Source organism: Schistosoma mansoni (assembly GCF_000237925.1).
Source record: "Schistosoma mansoni, WGS project CABG00000000 data, chromosome 1 unplaced supercontig 0010, strain Puerto Rico, whole genome shotgun sequence".
Classification (NCBI taxonomy): domain Eukaryota; kingdom Metazoa; phylum Platyhelminthes; class Trematoda; order Strigeidida; family Schistosomatidae; genus Schistosoma; species Schistosoma mansoni.
In genome coordinates, this window is record NW_017385987.1 from 3457661 (window position 1) to 3477352 (window position 19692).

Here is a 19692-nt window from a genome sequence, read left to right on the forward strand (position 1 = left end):
GCTGTTCTGCGGACGCCGCTGCGGGTCTGGAGTTGAGGTGCTAGTTGGGGCAGTCTGGTGTGGAGAGTTGGCGTCGAGTGGAGTGTTCTGGCGGGGCGGCGTTGGCTGTAGCGGGTGCTGTCGACGGAGAGGAGCAGTGGGACGTGCGGCTGCTGGGCGGACATCGGATGTAGATGGCTCAGCAGGCCGGTGGAGTACGGGTGTTGAACGTCCCAGGTGCCGGGTGGTATGCGGATGTTGGTGCCCCGGCAGGTCGACGGAGCTATGGAGGTCAGCGCGCCGCAGACTCGACATTCTGACGGAGAGTTTGGCACAGACTGCAGTGAAAGAAGATAGTGGCATGGCGAGCAGAACCACCGCATGAACGAATGCTTTAAAGGGGGGACGAGTGTGGTGTGGTCTACTTATATCCATATAAGTAGTATATGGTGTGGGTCAGACATAGAATGTATTTTGGCAGAAGACCGATGAGGAAAGAACTGAAATGAAACGCAAACGTCTGGAAAATGCATGAGCAATGGAATAAGAGAAGAAACAGTGAAGATTGAAACAATTGGTTGTTAATTTGCAAATTGACTGTTCATTGTTTGGTAATCAGAATTTATTGAGATAGTCTGTAATCTTTGCTTAAATACATTCGATTGTCCCCAACTAGTGTTCTGTTCACTACAGTATTACCAGACTTAATACAACAGATGTGTATTATTAAAATCAAATAAGTAAGAAAACGATCTTTGAACAATTTCAGGGTACCATGAGCAATTCATCCAAATTTTTTTTGGTGATTTTTCCTTCCTCTTTGGGTTAAAAAAAGGTATGATGGTGTTTTTAAGTGACATGATCAATTAATTAATTTACAGAATGTGACACAGTCAAAAATACTAAAGACAAAATTGTCTCCAAATTATTTCAAGACAAATTGAAAAATACGCTATGTCCATACCTTTGGGGTATAATCTAATGTCATCACTTAAAATTCATGGGGTAACCTATGTTGTGGGTGGCATAAGAGACAAAGGTCAATCGAGACTTATAATAATAACAACAACAATACGTAAAGCATTAAAACAAACCAACGCCTAATTAATAGATATCTTTTGCAATAAGAATTGATGCTTATAACAATACTTATTAATAGTGACAAGTCATCCACAAGTATTCATACATGGATAATAAAAAGTTTTAAAATTACATAAATAACAATAATGACATTTTATGTTATTATCTAGGGTGAAATGAAGAAAAACAACAATATGTCTTATCAAAAGAAACTATTACGATAACAAGTGCATAACTATGAAATTTCTCAACCAAGAGATACAATCAGAAAATAAATCTCTGTAGAACAAAAAAGAAGTATCAATAATTATACACTGTTAATTAGATACACAAGCAGACAATACATATAATTATACACATACTTATAAATAATCTATTTCAATTAGAATAATCGATTCACTCTCTACTTAGATGCAAAAAATAACAGAATCATACTCCTTATAAGTTGAACAATGCATATTATCACTACTACCAACAATTGAATAAAAGAAATGTTAAAAGAATTCAGTTGTGATTCGGTCGTAGTTTCTTTTTCTTACATTCCTGGCTGTTTTATTGGACAATGCAATCGATTAATAGGATATGTGGAAATAAAAAACTCAACTTAGAATGGGCCGCTTCTGGTGAATTAATTATAATTTGATTGTTAAAATGTCATTTATTGTGAAATCTATTTAAATACAGAAGCTTTGACTTATTCTTATTCTACAATACTTCCGTTTTGATGTCATTGTCATAGAGTAGAACACTTGTTTCCAAAAAGCCTAATGATATCCGACTTTTATACGCTATTACGACACTAGTTCAATCATACTTTGTAATGACTTATTTAGCTTCCATACCTATATGATTATAGGTAAGAGTTCATATTAGTATGGTGAAAAACTAACATTAGACAAGATTTATGTGAAAGGTAACTTTAAAATAACTCATAACTTAGTGGGGTGAATCATAACGTTAATAACTGCTTCTGACTAAACATTATAACAACCACGAAAAATAAGCTTAGATTAATACTTTTCAGTTCCCCACACTTGTTCTATTACTTGAAACTGGTTGGATTTATAAACCTGTAACTCAGTGGGCCCTGTTAATTTCAGTACAACATAAACTGAAAAAAAAATGGAGTAAAAAAAGTAAGATGCATTTACTAGATGTTTTGTCTTAGTTTCAGACTTCTTACGAGTTCGAGCGATCTAACCTCTACAACAGAGAGCCTGAGGTGTTTTGAGTATCGCTGTTAAGAAGCCGTTTTCCAATTAATAGACTGAAATCCAATGGTTCATATATTTTACTACACTAAGCTGAGAAATATAGTGTAATTGGGTTCATTACATACTTCACATAGCTCAATTTATGGGTTATTAGTAGTTCTGGAAGATAAATATCTCAGTATAAACAGATAATGAACGTTTATTATTTATGGTGACAATTCAGAGATACACAAATATATCCTAGTAATATTCCAACTTATGAACTCTATACCTGCGCATTAAGTCAATCTGCGTACTACAAAACAATATCTAATAATTCCCCTTATCAACAGTTAACAATCTGAGAAGTTTATTTCTAAAAATACTCATTATTAGACAAAGAAAAGTTAGTGGATAAACAAAGTTGGTAAACAAATGAAAATTAGTTCTTAAATTAACTCACACCAGACAAAGATTAATAATAGTAATGAGTATATAAGGGTGTGACCAGTTTATGATAAAATTAGCATAAAATGGACGAATCTATTGTGAAAGGTGATCAAAATACTGATGGCAAATGGTGTCCTGAAATAATAATAATAATAATAATAATAGTAATAATATGGACCAATTGTTCAGGAGAAATAAAATTGAATGGAACAGAAAAAAACCCATGTTTAAATACAAATTGACACTGAAACTATTCATAACATTTAAAATTTATGTGAACTAGAAGTTCAAGTGGTTCTACATTAATTGAAGATATTTTTAAAAAATGGGACGGCTGAATTTTGCCAAGATTTACTGAATGTTATCAAAAAATAGACAACTTTTGTATCTTATACGAAAAATAACAAACTTTTGGTAACTCATACTAATACTCCAAAATTTCTAGAAAAATTTTATCTAACTAAAATTAGACCTAGATGTTGTATCCCGTGGAGAATTATGAATGGTAACTTTGAGGACTATTTATGGACCAATACTATATGTATAATTCCTATTGTATAATTGTTAAGTAACTAAACTATTCGTATCTGTGTTCGTCTTATCATAAGCTTTATTTTGACCTATGAACTATTACTATACGATTTACCATTCTTGAATTAACCCCAGTCCATCAATTACTTTTCCCCCTATTCACAGCCATATTTGGCCAAATCTTGTACAAATGTTATTTTCTATTTTATGGTACGATATGGTCAGTTTTTTTGGTATATAAACCCAGTATGTTTGAGAATAATGATTCATATTGCAGAAGCTGTTATTGGTGTTCTGGACTTAACTGGCTGGGCTAGGCAGAAAGCAGGACTGATAATTACTCAAGACTGCTCATACGGTTTTCGTGTATCATAGCTCTGGTCGATAAATCACAGCTCTCTAATTGGCGGTTTTATCACGTTCATATATTAACAGGACACGTACGCACTCACACGAGACAACACTAGACAATAATGTTCGAGTTTAAATGTACTTATAAGAAACATTTTCATACTGGCTTATAGGTGATTTATATATGAGGTGTCTTCGAATTACTAATTACTTTCTCATTATACTTTATAGACGACCAATACAGATGGTCCATGTCAGCGGAAAATCAACAAGTAGTTTGCTATTTTAGCAAACATTTCCTAAGTCCTTAATCCTTCAGAGCGAAAGAAACTTCAAGTTAATAAAATGGTCAACGTGACTGAACAATTATTTCTCTGTTGCTGAACTATTTGCTTTCACTCGCATCAGTTTTAAATTAACATTTTACATTTGGAGAGAAACACTGACTATCGGGAATCCTGATAGAACTAGTTCTCCCTCTCCCAAAGGTTTGAACGCGTTACCGATTACTATACTTCAAGAAATAAGCATTGAACCAATCAGGTCCCAAGGAATAGTCAGTCTGGCATAGAAAATAGAGAGACGATTAACTCATCCATCAGGTAAATGGGTATTAGTCACACAAAAGGTATGAAGACTAATTATACTACCCAGTTGCCCGCACAGTAGGTGTGGCAAGGTTCAAACCTAGGAATAAGTGGCTGAAAGCCGATCGCCCTAATCAGTAAGCTACAGCTCTATTTAAATAAACACTAACTAGTTAAGTGCATTATTTAATGTCCTCAAATGAACAACAACTAAACAAAAGGATTTTGAATAAATGAAGATTTTATATTGCGAAATAAACTAAAACAAGTTATAACCACATAGATAGCGAAAACATTTGCTGATAAACAATGTGCTGCTAGATATGTTTAACGGGAAATATTTAGAAGTATACACGGATTCATGTGGTAAGACCATCGTCTACGGACGACCTTAGAGTGGTACTAAAATGACCTGAGGAAATTAAACCGCTAGCTAGGGTCAAGAGAGAGTTATGAATTAGTATGAAGAATTAGGATAATGATCTACAGTTAGAGTTCTCATCACGAACTCACATCAGCTACTATGCCAAAATGCTATTTGATTGGATGGATCAATGGATTTTGCGCCAAAATCCAAGGTCCTCCACCTTATATCTGATAGTTTCGTCCATAAGTTTTCCTAGTTCACGAAACTTGGCTTTACAGCTTTATTAGGTCTACACATCTATGCGATGATCTACTGACAAAAAACTTGCAAAATTAGTAAGACAATTTCAATAAGGTGTGGGGAATTAAGATCGACGACTGCATTGCTGTAAAAGTCGTTGCCTGAAAGTAAACTTTGTCATAATTTATCCAGTTTAGTAGGTGTGTGGTGAATATTCAAAAAGGGAGCAAAACGGACAAAGACAATAATGATGTAGAATGTGTTTAATTAACATCATACATATTCACCATTCCTGCTTTTGAATTATCAGATAGAAACTTTCTAATTAGTACTATTGACATTTAAGAATCGATTTGAACTCTTGAAAATGTGACTATATATATATTAACAACCAGTCACGTCAAGACAAACAAAATGACATTAAGATAATAAGAATACTTATAATAGTGACTAATTTACAAGGAAAATATTTCTAAGACTAAACGAAGATACAAAACACAATCAAATTACATTACGGCGACTACTATGTTAGGACAATAAGTCTATAAGAACTGCCTTCTTTTTCCTTCGCTCAAAAGTGGCTTTTCGAAAAGTACGGATTTCTAGGGATGTGATGGATCACCCAAGCACAAGTAATCAAAGCAGACCAATAATGGACTGGGCGAAGTTACATTAGTACAATGATTTCACTACTGTAGGGTCATGTTCTCAGAATTCGTGATGGGGACAACAATACCTATTAGTGGTAGAGGCAGAATCGTGGAGATTGATAAAACAATCATTAGAAAGTATAATATAGGTGGAAATGGTGGGCAGTAATTGTAGCCTTAGATGTTAACTGTGTTTTTCCTTGAGTTAAAAGAAGACAGCACTTCCGGAAGTAGAAGCGTAAAAATGGGACGAGTAAGTGTTGATATTCAAATTGCAAAATTTCCGGCATTTTGAACATGCACCAACGTGAAGAATGCCGGAAGTGTGCCAGATTGAATGACTTCTATGTTGATTTATATTTGATAAACAGTTGAGCTAGGGGTAACAATTTACAAAAGCAACTAGAGGGTATATAAGTGCCTCTAGAGATTCAGATGAGTGATTGTTCACAAGCGGCATTTGTAAACCCTCTCTCAAAGGCGAATATGTAAACGTCGAAGCAATGCGGGTGCACCTGAAAAACCATCTTACACCGCACAAAGGTTCTCAAAAAAGTGTTTTTCAGCCTTGTGGATGAATTAATATACCGCAACTCCTTTGATCTCAAATCTCAAGAAATTCTAAGTAACATTGAGGAACTCATATCATGTAAAGACATTGTACACAATTTAGCTACTTGTCTTCTACCACTTATTTATCAGAAACTAGTCATTTTCATCGCTTACTTCTTGGATGAATGGAAACGGGAGAAAAATTCCTGAACATAATTTTAGTAGTCTCTAAAATTTGTCTCCATGATTTCGTTTTACTAATAAATCTACTATAAGACATTTTAAAACGGATGAAATGAAAATAAGATACTGAAAATCATGCAAGACAACAAAAATAAAAACATCTGCGATCGCGAGTTTCTGTTTTGCTTGGTAGGGATTCCTAGAAATGGAAATCCCCTACTACAACTCGATTCGATAACATCTTAGTTTTATAATCTTTGAATTGTCACTCACTTTATCATACTATCACATGAACATGAACAAAAATGAGATGAATAAATCTAACGAAAATACAACGGGACCAAAAATGAAACTAATTTACCAGCTTCTATTTCCAGCGGTGTTAAAAATTCAACAGGTGTTCCCATTTTTTTTAAAAACAGTAAGATGAAAGCAATATTCACGACGAATATTCCTGTTTACATGAGTGTTAATTTATTCGAAGGATAATTTTAAAATTAGCAATGATTTAAGGAACACTCATCCCATCAGACCATAGAGTAATCCATACCACGAAAATAATCAACAGTGAGATAAAGAAATGAACAATTTTTTCAACGGTGGAAATATTTATGATCGATTGTGTGGTGATGATAGTGATACGGACAGGATGGACATGATTACAACAGCCTTAATAGGTGAATTAACCAATCATATGATTCGATAATGAAATAGTTTGTATTTATGTCAGATGCTATACAAGACACGTGATTAGCTAAGGCAGGAATGAAGAACATAAGAAAGTGAAAAGTCAGATGAATTCGCCAATTGAGGATACATTGGAGGGTTTACGATCGAGTGCTATCTGGTTGCATCGATTTAATAACCTAATATGCTCCAGTACATGAATTCCTACCTGAATGAAGATACCAATTATGACTAATTTTACCTAAACACATGGAAACATGATACTGCCAGCCTAATGTGGTCAATCACCAATGGACAATCACAGAATTTAACGCTAGCTACTGTCTTCAACAGGAAATTTATTCTTTTCTAATTATAAATACCATTTAAGAGCAACCTGTCTAGACTAACAGTTTTCTGTAAAAAGGCTCTTGACCTCTACGCAAAATACAAGTTATTATGTTGGACGGGTAAATTCCAGAATCTAGAACAAACCAGTCATATTAAGAACATTATGAAAATAATATAGACCTTTTTGGATAATAACAAGTCATAATTAGTAATTTATTTTGTACGTACTTACCGATATTACAATGAAGTGTGCCTATTCCGTTTTATCCCCATGTTACATCTGGCGAGATTTAATGAAGCAGATTGTTATTGTTGACATTTTGAGTAGACAGATGTATTAGAAATAGGCCCAGCAAAATTCATGGACTGTCGGATGACAGTCATAAGTTGATGCACTCGAATCTTCGTTTCGTAACTGGCTATGTTAAGCCGGAGTAAAATAAACACGACAAACTGTAGTTAAAACCTAAGTGGATCTAGTGTCATCATTCCAAAACGTGAACGTGACTAAAGGATATTGGAGATTAAGAGACTAAAAGATCTAGGACTTTTAAGTTTTATACCTTTATTTTCTATACATCAGTTATTTACTAGCCAGAGAAATGATTCACTTTAAGCATACTACATTGACGACAAAACTGTTTATAATTGTAAATTTGTGACAAAAACAAAGTGATTTAGAAAACGAAACATCTATAGCGAACATTATCTACCTCATTCGGTTTTTAATCTCCCACCCAATTCACCTTGTGAGCAGAACTGCTTGTTTGTGTTTACAGGGAGAAATGTCAAAATCAAGACAGCATACTGCGTAATGTGCACAAAATTTTGAGATTAGCCTAACAGGAAAATAATCCTAAGATTGAGTGACTGAGAAAAAATACTGGACAACAACGGAACACTTCCCCCCTCCAAGTATTTATTTACCTAAACACATAAACATTGGTACAAGGAGGCACCAAATAGATATGCTCCAAACAAATCATTCGATTTGTGTGAGGGATGGAATACTGCCCGGGTGCCCAAACCGAAGCAGGTGGTTTTTTTAGAATGCCACACCCCAGGCCTCTGACCTAAAGGTCTGATCCAAAAAGCAGTGGAGAAACGTTAAGAAATGCAATCCCATGATAGCCAGTGACCAACAATAGGTCCATACGCCATTTGTTTGCTTAGAATCCTGAAGCCCGTGTGACCATTGGCCCGACCGTAGCTGCCACCTTGACGTGGTGGTCGGGCTTGCCTATCGTGATGACCCAACTGAGCTATATTGGCTGGAACATATGTTCCTGTAGGTTCTACCATGCCAGACAGGTCGGTTGGAGAATGGTAAGAGCAAAAGCAGCAGCTCAAGGTCTGAAGGGGAAGTCGTACTGCTGATTGTAGAGGGGTGTGACAACAATAAGGTGTTTCCCTCGGACAATCAGCATCTACAGCGATGCTGCCTTCTCACAAGGAAGGAAGGGGTTAGAAAAGTTCAACCCTAGGAGTGTCACGCCTCATCTTACCTCACGGATTTCCGTCTCCGGCGGTAAGGCCTTTTGAAGAACACTTCAAAAATCCCCCACAAAAAGGCCGTGCATGACCGGCCTCAAGCAGTTGTCCCTTGGGCTCTGCGGTCACGCTCCCAAGTCGTTAAGACCAACACTAATCCAACTTCTTTGTCAGGTTCCTCACGAAATATCCTTCCACGGTGCGGACATCTAGGAAGTGACATCAGCCCTCATACGCATAACAGCACACGAGACCAAGTTAGTCACAATCAAATCCTTCCTACACCTGATAATAACTCTCTTATCTCCACGATTAACCCTTCTCACGTTCCTCTATCACCTCGCTCCGCTAATGTAAACGATTCGAGTACGCAGAACGTTATTCTCGGTCTCCTGAAACCACGCTCTAAGCTACATGTAAGAGCTTTAACGTCCGAACACTTTGGCAAACGGAACAACACACTTCCTTAGCTAGGACTTTAGAATCTCGCGCCATCGATGTATGCTGCGTCTCCGAAACGCGCATATAGGATTTGAGTAACGTCATTCATTTGACCTCACCATAATGACGATTGTCAAAATATTATGTTATTAATATTTCTTGATACAAATTTCAAATTAATCAATACAAAATGAAACGAAATTACTGTTTGGTACAATGTCATTGCAATATTTTCGAAAATTAAAATTGCCGATAGCCAACTGAAAAACAGCATTCATAAAACAAAAAATTTTAATGTTTATTTTATAAAAGGAATAAATATAATCCTAAAGGCTTTTAAAAATATCTTAATTCTATTTAGAGGTAAATTTTATTGATTTTAAATCATTATGCAAATGAGATCGAAATTGCTAGATTTTACCACGGTTCCAGTGTGAAGATTATTGATATTCAAAAAAACACTATTCAGCATTGAAAAACACTAACAATGAATGACCATATTGGTTCAATCGATCTATGTTACGTCTATGATTTTGTGCAGAGTGATATTTTCCCTTAGACGAAAATAATTTCATACAGTGCTTATAGCGTACAATAGGTAAGTAATGTATTGGTAAAACTCATAAATTAGCTAAAATGTGCTTATTTTGTGCAAATAATAGAACTTCTTCATCACAGATACAAGCATGAGACGATTTATAGTGTTGAATTCTGGGAAGGGTATAATTTATAATAAGTGAAACTACTTCAGTCTACTGGTATAGTGCAAATAATTATTGGTTGTAAAGACATCTAAATAGAATGAAGATGTTGATTATTTTAAACCTCAGATACTAAAAATTACTGCTCTAGGGTTTCCTTACATAAGTAATTGAGGATTTAATGTGACGGTTTAAAATGAGTCTGAACAGTTAATTTGATTATACTGAACAGTCTTTCATTTCAACACAAAATCGGTGTTTTGAAAAAAGCTATGAAATGCTAAAACATAGATTTCCAGAAGTTTCTATACAGAATAATTTCTTGAAAATTTTGACGTCTATACTACATATTTGACACTTGTTCAAGTAGCCTCACTTACAGTGATGAATTCTTTAAAAGATAGAGTCCAGTACTATCAAAGACAGTCAAACTTAAATAAAAATAAAGAGGATTCAATGAAGAAAATAGATCACTAGATGTAAAAAGAAATTACAGAGAAATACAATTGTACAGCATCAGAGTGCAATACATCTATAAATTGGTGTGTTTTATCTCTTTCAAGTTTAGCTACTAACCGTTTCTGATCATAGTAAAAGTGTTATGATAGCGCTATTTTCTTACTATGAAACTTTCCTAAATGAAGGCGAAAATGACTTTGTACATGTAGAAATAAAGTAAATTTATGGGATAAAATGGACAATAAACGTTAGGGACGATAAAGCCAAGTATAACTGTATGGGAAATCATAGAATCAGATTTTTAGAAAGCAATATTAAAACCGACTACTTCTTTAGTTCACCCAAGTCCGCATCAAGAAAAAAGCATGTTTCATACCCTACCTGCACTCCTTTCGTCGATGTATACAATCATTTTATTGTATAAATCAAGATTGTAAAAAAGAAACAAACGCTAGGAATCCCATAAAGGTCAAGATATTTAGTAGCCACAAACAGTAAGTATAAAACTCGGTGTTCCATTTACTTTAAATGCCTTATTTACGCCAAGAAATAACTATCTCCTATTACGAAGCCACGCATCCCAATAATCAGTGCTTTGGAAGGCTGGATTTTAAATAAAACTATTTGTGACTACTTATATGGTTACAAAGTAGCACGTTATCTTTGGATAAATTTCCTAATCTTCGATTAATATTTGAAAATTTCCAGATTGAAATGAAGCGAAATTTGTCAAGCACAGTCAAGATGAGTTGTTCTTCGAAGAACAAAGCAACCAACATCATAGGGTGACAAAGTGAATTGGTTTAAGCGGACGTTCACTTTAGTAATCCGGAGTACTAGCTTCACTTTATCGTAACAACTCATGTATACCTATTTTTTTTATTTAAGCAAAATGTAATCATATGAATGTTATTTCAAAATAAATAAAGTGGGATCTAACTGTATCAGTTAGATTCACTGTATCAAATAACGATAAAAACAATGAGGAATGAAGAAGAGTGTTAAGTTTGGATCATCACAGGAAAACCAAAAATAAGCAGGATATAGCTACTTCTAGCAGACAACTTGTAGTGCCGGGCTTCGTTAATAGTTCACTTCGATAACCGTTATGGTACAAGTCTTCACGGTGCATAATATCAGAAGGCAAAGGGAAGCGGCAACTACATTTTTATTGATAACTGATACAGACCAGTAGGTTATAAGCACATGAGCAAGTGTTAGCGAGCGGAGCATACATGACATGTATTGGAGATGGCGGGGAAGCCAGCTCATTTTAAGCAAGCGTTAATCAACATTTATAGTCAGACAAAAATAAATGACAGACGTGCGGTAAATAGGATAAGAAGGGCACATACACATACGCTCATATAAAAAAGTAGTCAAGGTTAATAAGCGAATAATTAACAAGATCAAAAATGACTCATAATGTATAGGTGAATTAGCTTGGCCAGAAGCTAGAATAAAGTATATGGGCTTAACATAACAGCCGATACTGGAAACTTACAAACAAGAAAAACCATTTGTCCTGAATTTAATTGTTGTTCAACATCAAATGTAATAATAAGCAAATGCTGTAAGAATAACCACAAACTTCCTCGAATAATAAGCTTTTGATAGCGAAGAGAGTTATGAGTGGTAACTTTTGAGCACTATTTATGAACCGATATGATATGTATATTTCCTATTGTATAATTGTTAAGTAACTTAACTACTCATATTCATGTTCCTTTTATTATGAGCTTTATCTTGACCCAAAGACTATCACTGTACGATTTACCATTCTTGAGTTATCCCTAGTCTATTAATTACTGCATCCCACATTCACAGCCACATTTGGCTAAATTTTGTACAAATGTTATTTTTATTTTATGGTACAACGTGGTCAGTTTGTTTGATATATAAACCCAGTATGCTTGAAATATACGATTCATACCGCAGAGGCTGCTCTGGACTTAACTGCTTGGGCTAGGTAGAAAGCAGGACCTATAAGTGCTCTAGACTGCTCGTACGGCTTTCGCGTGTCACTGGTCCGATCGATAGTTCACTGCTCTCTAATTGGTGGCATCGTCACGTCATATATAAACAGGGCACTCAAGCACACACGTTATAACAGACGGATACATTGAAAACGGCATTCATATATTGGTGTAATTAATCGTTGAATCAGAACTTCATTTGTGTGGTTAAGGTATAATTACTGTGATGGATTGGTAAAAATAATGAAATGAAGCTAATCACTTAAACCACAATTTCTCTATTATGTAGATACATATGATTTTATCTTTAAACATTTAATTAACCTTAAAACTCAATTTTATTGGACGATAAAAAAGTGAAGAAAAGTATATTATAGATCTTTAATTAAAAGTAGAAATTTTATAAATATTGAAGTAAGAATAAATAAGGTGATTTCTAATAAATTGTGTAAAGTAAATGATATAAGCAATCTATGACCTACGACAAGTATGCAGTTTACATCAAAGCACCAAGAAAATAACAAAATAAAAAACAAAGAAGTTGAACTAATGGTGCCAGTAGCAATGGAAAACCAAACATAAGAGATATAGTTCAAAACGAATAAATAAATTTGGTGGGATGAACTGTTTGAAATAATATTATGTTAAACATTTAGAAGTGGATGAGAAATGAGCGTATATGTGCCATCGTGACCAGTTAGTTAAGAGTGATAAAGTTGTGACTATTTGAACCAGTGATGATAACACTAACACATACCGAAGTAAGAGGTTGTAGCGTCAGTGCTATGTTTAGCCTATATACCTTATTCTAGCTTCTGGACAGACCAATTTATCCATTCTTCTTGAGTCACGTTTCAACCTTGTTGACCATTCACTCATCAATTTGACTGTTTTTATATGAGCGTATGCGTGTGTGTATACTTCTTATCCTATTCATCACATGTCTGTAACTTATTTTTATCTGGCTATAAATATTGATTAAAGTTTGATTAAAAGGAGTTTGCTCACACGCCTTCTCCACCGTGTGTCGTTTCGCTTTGCTCTCTTATATTCGCTTCATACCTCTCATTTCCTGTCCAGATCAGTGAGTGTACAAAATATATGTATTCAAAAATTTATTCTTGTATTTGACTTATATAATTCCGTTATACACTAAAGCTGATTAAGTCAATAATAATATACGAGAATAGTCAGGATGTATATCTCGACAACAATCATTCAATAACAATCATTCATACAATCTAATTGGAGTCACATAAAAGGCCACTAAAAGGTATTCTATGGAGCAAGTGTGTTAGGGTCGAAAAACGTTAAATATGGATCCAATGAAGCGATTCAAATGTTACTAAGCTTATATTTGAGTTTAAAAGTCCCGATTTCATTGTTTATCCACATTATTGAGAATCAATAAAAGTTAATAAGATTACCTGATACCCGATGTCATATTGGAATTAAAAACCTTTTAAAAAATTATTCAGTCAGAGCAAGAAATAACAAAATCATCAAGGGCTGTGGCTAACTAGTATAAGTAATTAACTTTTCAACAGCTATTTTAGGTTCGTACTCTACTCAAATTACATCACTTTATGAAACCAAGTAATTTCAAAGGAATGCATTAACATGAAACCTTTAACAAAGGTATATAAATTCTGTGAAGCAGGGAATGAAACTCAGCAAAAGAGGATGTTAGTCGGGAAAAGGGATATAACTGGTAATAAAATATTGTGATCGACTGTGAATCAATTATGTAAAAGACCTTAGTCATTAGGTATGTCCATCTGTGCTAAACTTAAGCTGAGAATCAGTGAGTGTATAGACTGAAGTCTCTTTCCTTCTACTGACTCAACCCTACTTTAGTTAGAATCATTTTACAGACAATTCATGTGGTACTTCTAATGAATTATATTTTTGATTTTTAAGTCATTTAAATAAGCTGATTACATTCCTACCAACTAGGCATAGATTTAAATTAAACAACTACATTGAAAAGTACACACCTCACGCCATACTTCCAGATGCTAAAAAGACAGAATTTTTTTAAAACTATGGCTAAAGAATATTGTTTGCGTAATTTAAGCTGACCAGAGAGTATCCTGGAAAGTAGGTTTCTGAAAAGTTGAATAATTGAATTTAAACGTCAATAACTTTGGCAAAAAAATAGAATGAAAAAAATCTGCTTACTAAAATAATCAAGAGTATTTTCAATCTGTTCTGTTGTTAAACTGAGAGTGTCGTCGTTTTCGTCTTCTCCTTCAGAACGGTCCTCCTCTGAGTTCAGTTCAGTTGTTCTTTGGAGAGGATTAGTTGTATAAGAACTAATGTATCCTATTGTAGTTAATTCTGATGATGATTTGGGCAAGGGATATTTGCTAGAAAAGTCACGAGTAATTCGTCTGGCAGATCTAAAATCCTTGTTTCTATAACCTAAGAAGGCAGTGCATGGATCTACTCGAAGACGATAGCGTGGGATTGACTGTCTTTGACTGGTAAGACTAATTAGTTCAATATCCGCTACAAAATTGTCGTCTTCAACAATGGTATTATTAGACGTTTGTTCTTTTGAACCAATCACAGGTATTTGGTTTGGAACAGTATGAGCTGGATGGCTGACTGCGTTTAGCTGAAGAGAATAATGGGGATGATTGGGAAGTGTTTCTGAGTACGAATGTACGGATTTTAGTTCTTCTGTTAAACAAATTTGCAACTGATTATCAACATCTTGGCATAATTGAACATCGGAGCAGTTTGTGTTATCTGTAGAAATGCACTGGTCATTAAATATTGAAAATAACATACTCGTAAAGATTAATATTTCAAGTTAAGGAAATGATTGAGACTAAGCAACGAGACTGAACCGGGTAAAGCAGTGTAACAAGATATTTATCATAAAATAGGCCGATGAGCACAGAATGGAAGAGGCAACACTTTATGTTTTAAGATAATTATGAACGTGATTGTACAATATCCAGAATACACCATGCTATTCCGTTTCTTCGAACAGTGGAATATGAAGTTCTTCAGAGGCCTTAGCAAGATTGGAAGAGGGCATCAATTTCTTCTACTCGAAGTGACTTCATACAGCCTTTTCCAGAGAAGTCACATTTATTTTATTCGCTTAATGCGAACGTAAATACCTGATGCTTCAGCTCGAACTACTGATATGCACACCATCGAGGAATTAAGAAATCCCTTATTTTAAACCTACAGCGAGTAGATATCACATAAACCTATTTTTATAACTGACTTCCACGGAAATGGGACTAGTGATGTTAATTGTGGAGCAAAACTTTAGATTAAAAGATTACAGGTAATCACCTTAACAAATTGTTTTACTTTCGATGGAAAGCAGTATCATGTCCAGCATACGAATTTAGGACAGTACGACAAAGGAAAAGTAAGAAAGCTCTTGCTATTTATAGGTCCTAATTATAAACATCTTTTATAAATGTTAATACACGTTCGTTTTTGTTTTATGCAGTTTATATCGTCATATTTTCACGCTTAATATAGCTCACCAATCATATATTTAAGCACTCAACTTGAAGTCACGCCATTTGTAAGAGAGCTAGTGATACTAACCAGTTGACCAAGATGAAGTAGGTAGTGGGGACTTCAACCTACCACTTTAGGGTTGAAAGCTGGGCACTACCATCACTGGCCAAGCTTAAAAGATAAAATGAAACTAGAATAGACAGTATAAATAAATTAATACATTTGTAATATCCCAATAAGTAGAGAAATTAAATTTTCTGACATTTCATGACTTAGTACAAGCCACTTCTTCAGAGAATAAATAATCAAACCAAAAACTTGGATTAATTTTGACTTGGTTATTTATTCTCTGAAGAAGTGGCTTACACTGAGTCACGAAACGTCAAAAAATTTAATTTTTCTACTCATCGGGATATTACAAATATATTAATTTAATTACAACAATCTACCCAATCCTCAATTTATTCAAAATTATCAAGTCAAACCTTGGTAATGATGCGTAAAATAGATATTAGAGAGAAAGGGAGAAGTGTCATCATAAACAAAATTAACCTATGTGGACGTTTGACACTTTCCACCCCACCCCCTAGATTGTGAAGATATACTAGCTCTTACGGTACATAGAAAAAGCGGATTAATGTTAAAGGTCTTACCCACCTAAAAGTAACACCATATAACCCATGGAAAAGCTGCCCGACAATGGATACACACCCATAACTTTTAAACAGTTTCTGTTGTGTCAGCTCCATACCTATTAAAGTTTCCCACAATATCAGATATCTATAGGGCAAAACGCGTACCATCTGTTTAAAAGCACCCTCATGTTGCTATGAAGGTAGTATTGCTGAAGATATTGGTCATTCACAGAAAGGTACTTTATTGCCACTACAATTTAGTAAAGTTAGTGATATGACTCAGTAAAATCTTAAATTTACTGTTTTGACCTTATCGCTCTTTACCAAACTTGGCTAGCATGGTAGAATTTCGCGGAACAAGTTTTTCGGCCACTATAGCCCGACTGGATTGACTTTATAAACAGATTCAACCTATGAGCCACGGCAGCAGCTCTGATCGGGTTCTTGACGTAACACATACGCCAATATGTAATACCTGTATAGCATTTATAGAGCCTCTGATATATCGAAGTTTAATATTTACATAATATGGCGGATATTTTTATACATGAGCAATAGATATATTTCATACACTTTTAAAACTACTAAATTTGATGGACAAAGAACTTAGATAGTAGATTGATGAGATTGACGGTCTGAAAGATAAGTTGGGTATAGGTACAAAAGATTAATATCCAGTGATTATCTTCCGCAAAGAGCGTGAGTGTAAGATTCCTTGTTCGGTAGATCAAGTGAGTGGCTTGAGAACACTCGGTCGGTTGAGTACAATACACAAGAACGCAAGAATGTATAAACAATTAGTCTGTTTTTGCTTGGAATACAATATTCAAGAAACTAAATAAATAATGTTTTAGACTATATATTCAAGATAAGGTGAACAAGGCTGTAATCAAACAAGAAATGACTGCATAAGCACCTTACCCATCAGTAAGTGCTCCAAAGATGTTTGATTTCCTCTGGCATCCCTCTGAAATTATAACAGGATTAAAAACGGTACAGCACAAAGGGAATACACAAGTGTTGCAAGAACTGCATTTTAACTTAAATATTAGATATAAACCGGAAAGCGTGGAAGTTATAACGATACTCTCGAAAATATGATACAAACTAAACACCAAATATTTAGTATGGTTAATACGTGCCAACATGAATAGAAACAATGAGAACCGAAAGGTTGGTTATTAGCCACTTATTTTATTTTATTTAAACACATAAATATTGGTACAAAGGGGCACCAGATAAATATGCGCCCCACAAATCTCATTCGATTTGTGTGAGGGCTGAGATACTGCCCAGGTGCCCAGACTGAAGCAGGTGGTTTTCTTAGGGGACCACACCCTGAGCCTTTGACCTAAAGGTCTGATCTACAAGGCAGTGGAGCATCGTGAGGAGATGCAGTCCCATGGTAGCCGGTGACCAACAGTTGGTTCATACGCCATTCGTTCCATCAGGATACTGGAGCCCATGTGCACCATTGGTTTGGAATCAGGGTTTTCCAACTCCCCTAGGTGGATCCTCAACATCCACCAACCCGGTTAAAGCGCCGGACATTCGCTTTTCGTCCTCTCACTTTTGTGAACAACACCCCCGCCACGAGAAGGCAGTGAGTAGGACTTCCCTGGCAGAGGCTATATTTTCGCGTGGCCATATGAGAGCATTTCGAGAGGGAGAGCAGACTCTCCCCACTCTCGGCCGTACCAGGGCATTTGGGGGCTATTAGCCACTTACTGACGCCTCATGCAATATTACGATCCATATGCAATCTAAATAAGGGGAAACAATAATGTTTCTACCCAAATTTATAAAACTGGCAATGAATAAATATGAACACAATTGAAACAGTGTAGGTTAAAGTGTTAGCCGATACTTGAAGACTTTAGAATCTTCTCATGTAAAAACTATAAATATACTAACGTTTTTCTCATTGTGCTTCCTGCTTCCATCTACCCTTGTTAGTTGGAATATAATTTTACTCCTGTTCAACCATGTTCTGACTTGGGGATTTGTCGAGTGAATTGGTGTCCAAGAATACTAAGCAACAGGGATAGCCGGGTCGTAATAAGAGAAGTTATAACATGATAATGATAAATTGAAGATAAGGGGAAGCAGACATAAATGGGCTACTCAAAATTTTAGTGACTTAAACGAATGAACCGATCAAATTTGCAAAAAATCAGCTGCATAAATGTAGAGATATTCTGAAATACTATTAGTATCTATTTAGAAGAAGTAAACAATATTGTTTCATGCAGACCAAAGGATACAACAAAAGACAGATTCAAAATCAGCTATGAAATAAATGCTTCCGATTGTGATAAGTACCATAGTGGACGAAATAGATACCCTTACCATCTACTCAAACACGAAGGCAAACTATCAGTGAAACGACATGATGCGCTATCACTGATGTCCATGCAAGTAGACAAATACAAAGATGAATTCAACTAGAAAAACGTCAAAATCCCGGATCGTGAGAGTTCTAGGAGCATAGTATTTAAATTAATCAGCAATTAATGGGCCCATCAGTTTGTACTCCATCTACTAGCCCATTTGAAAAAGGTTGAGAAGCAACCCGGTCAAAATACAATGGACTAAAACGGTCAACTTGAACACAAAGATAACTGAGGACGGTAAAACACATGATAATAACCAGTCACGATCAGAATTGCCAGGAAAAAATCGTGTAATAAATAAATGCTCACTCCTATATGAAGTAGGCGCTGGTAATGTTGTCAAGAACGACAGTGAACGCTCCCCAAAGAAATCACCTAGTTTACAGGACCCACCCAAGCAACCAATAGGGGGGAAATAAAGCAAACAAAAGCGTAAATAAAATGGGAATGTCGATTTTTCCCCTTTACGTCGTGGATTTTGGGGAAATTTGTGGACAAATATACATAACGTATCGTGTTTGCCAAGCAGACTTGTTTACTTTGTAGATGTTAATTAACTAGTTCTACACAATTAGATACGTAGCCATCAACGTTCGAATTTGAAATGATAACTGTTCTCTACTGGCGATTCGGCTCATTTTGTAGACAGTATATATATATATATATATATTAGGAATTATAATTCCTAAAATCTCGCAAAAGGAAAGGACGAGTGCAAAAATATGTTATTGCGCAAAACATGGTGATAAGGTATGCACCTACATGTCTTAAATACCGATATCAAAAAACTAGGCCGTCGTTAACAAGAGACCCACACTCAGGCAGCCGAGTAAGGCGAACTAGCCAAAATAACAAGGTCACATTTACATTCAGTGTGACCTGTAATTTGCAAGTTTTAAACAAATACGTCACTTTCTCAGTAAG

General features: G+C 35.2%; 1 protein-coding gene across 1 annotated transcript in view; it reads right to left on the minus strand.

Moving 5' to 3' along the window:
* The window catches only part of Smp_127380 (huntington associated protein-1 domain,putative), a gene marked incomplete at both ends in the record, with an annotated part of 50591 nt that extends 35549 nt beyond the window's left edge, over positions 1–15042 (minus strand). Inside the window, one exon of the mRNA XM_018792029.1 lies at positions 14430–15042. Coding sequence (XP_018644931.1) covers positions 14430–15042 — 613 coding nt within the window. The remainder of the gene's footprint in view (positions 1–14429) is intronic.
* Between the last annotated feature and the right edge of the window lie 4650 nt (positions 15043–19692).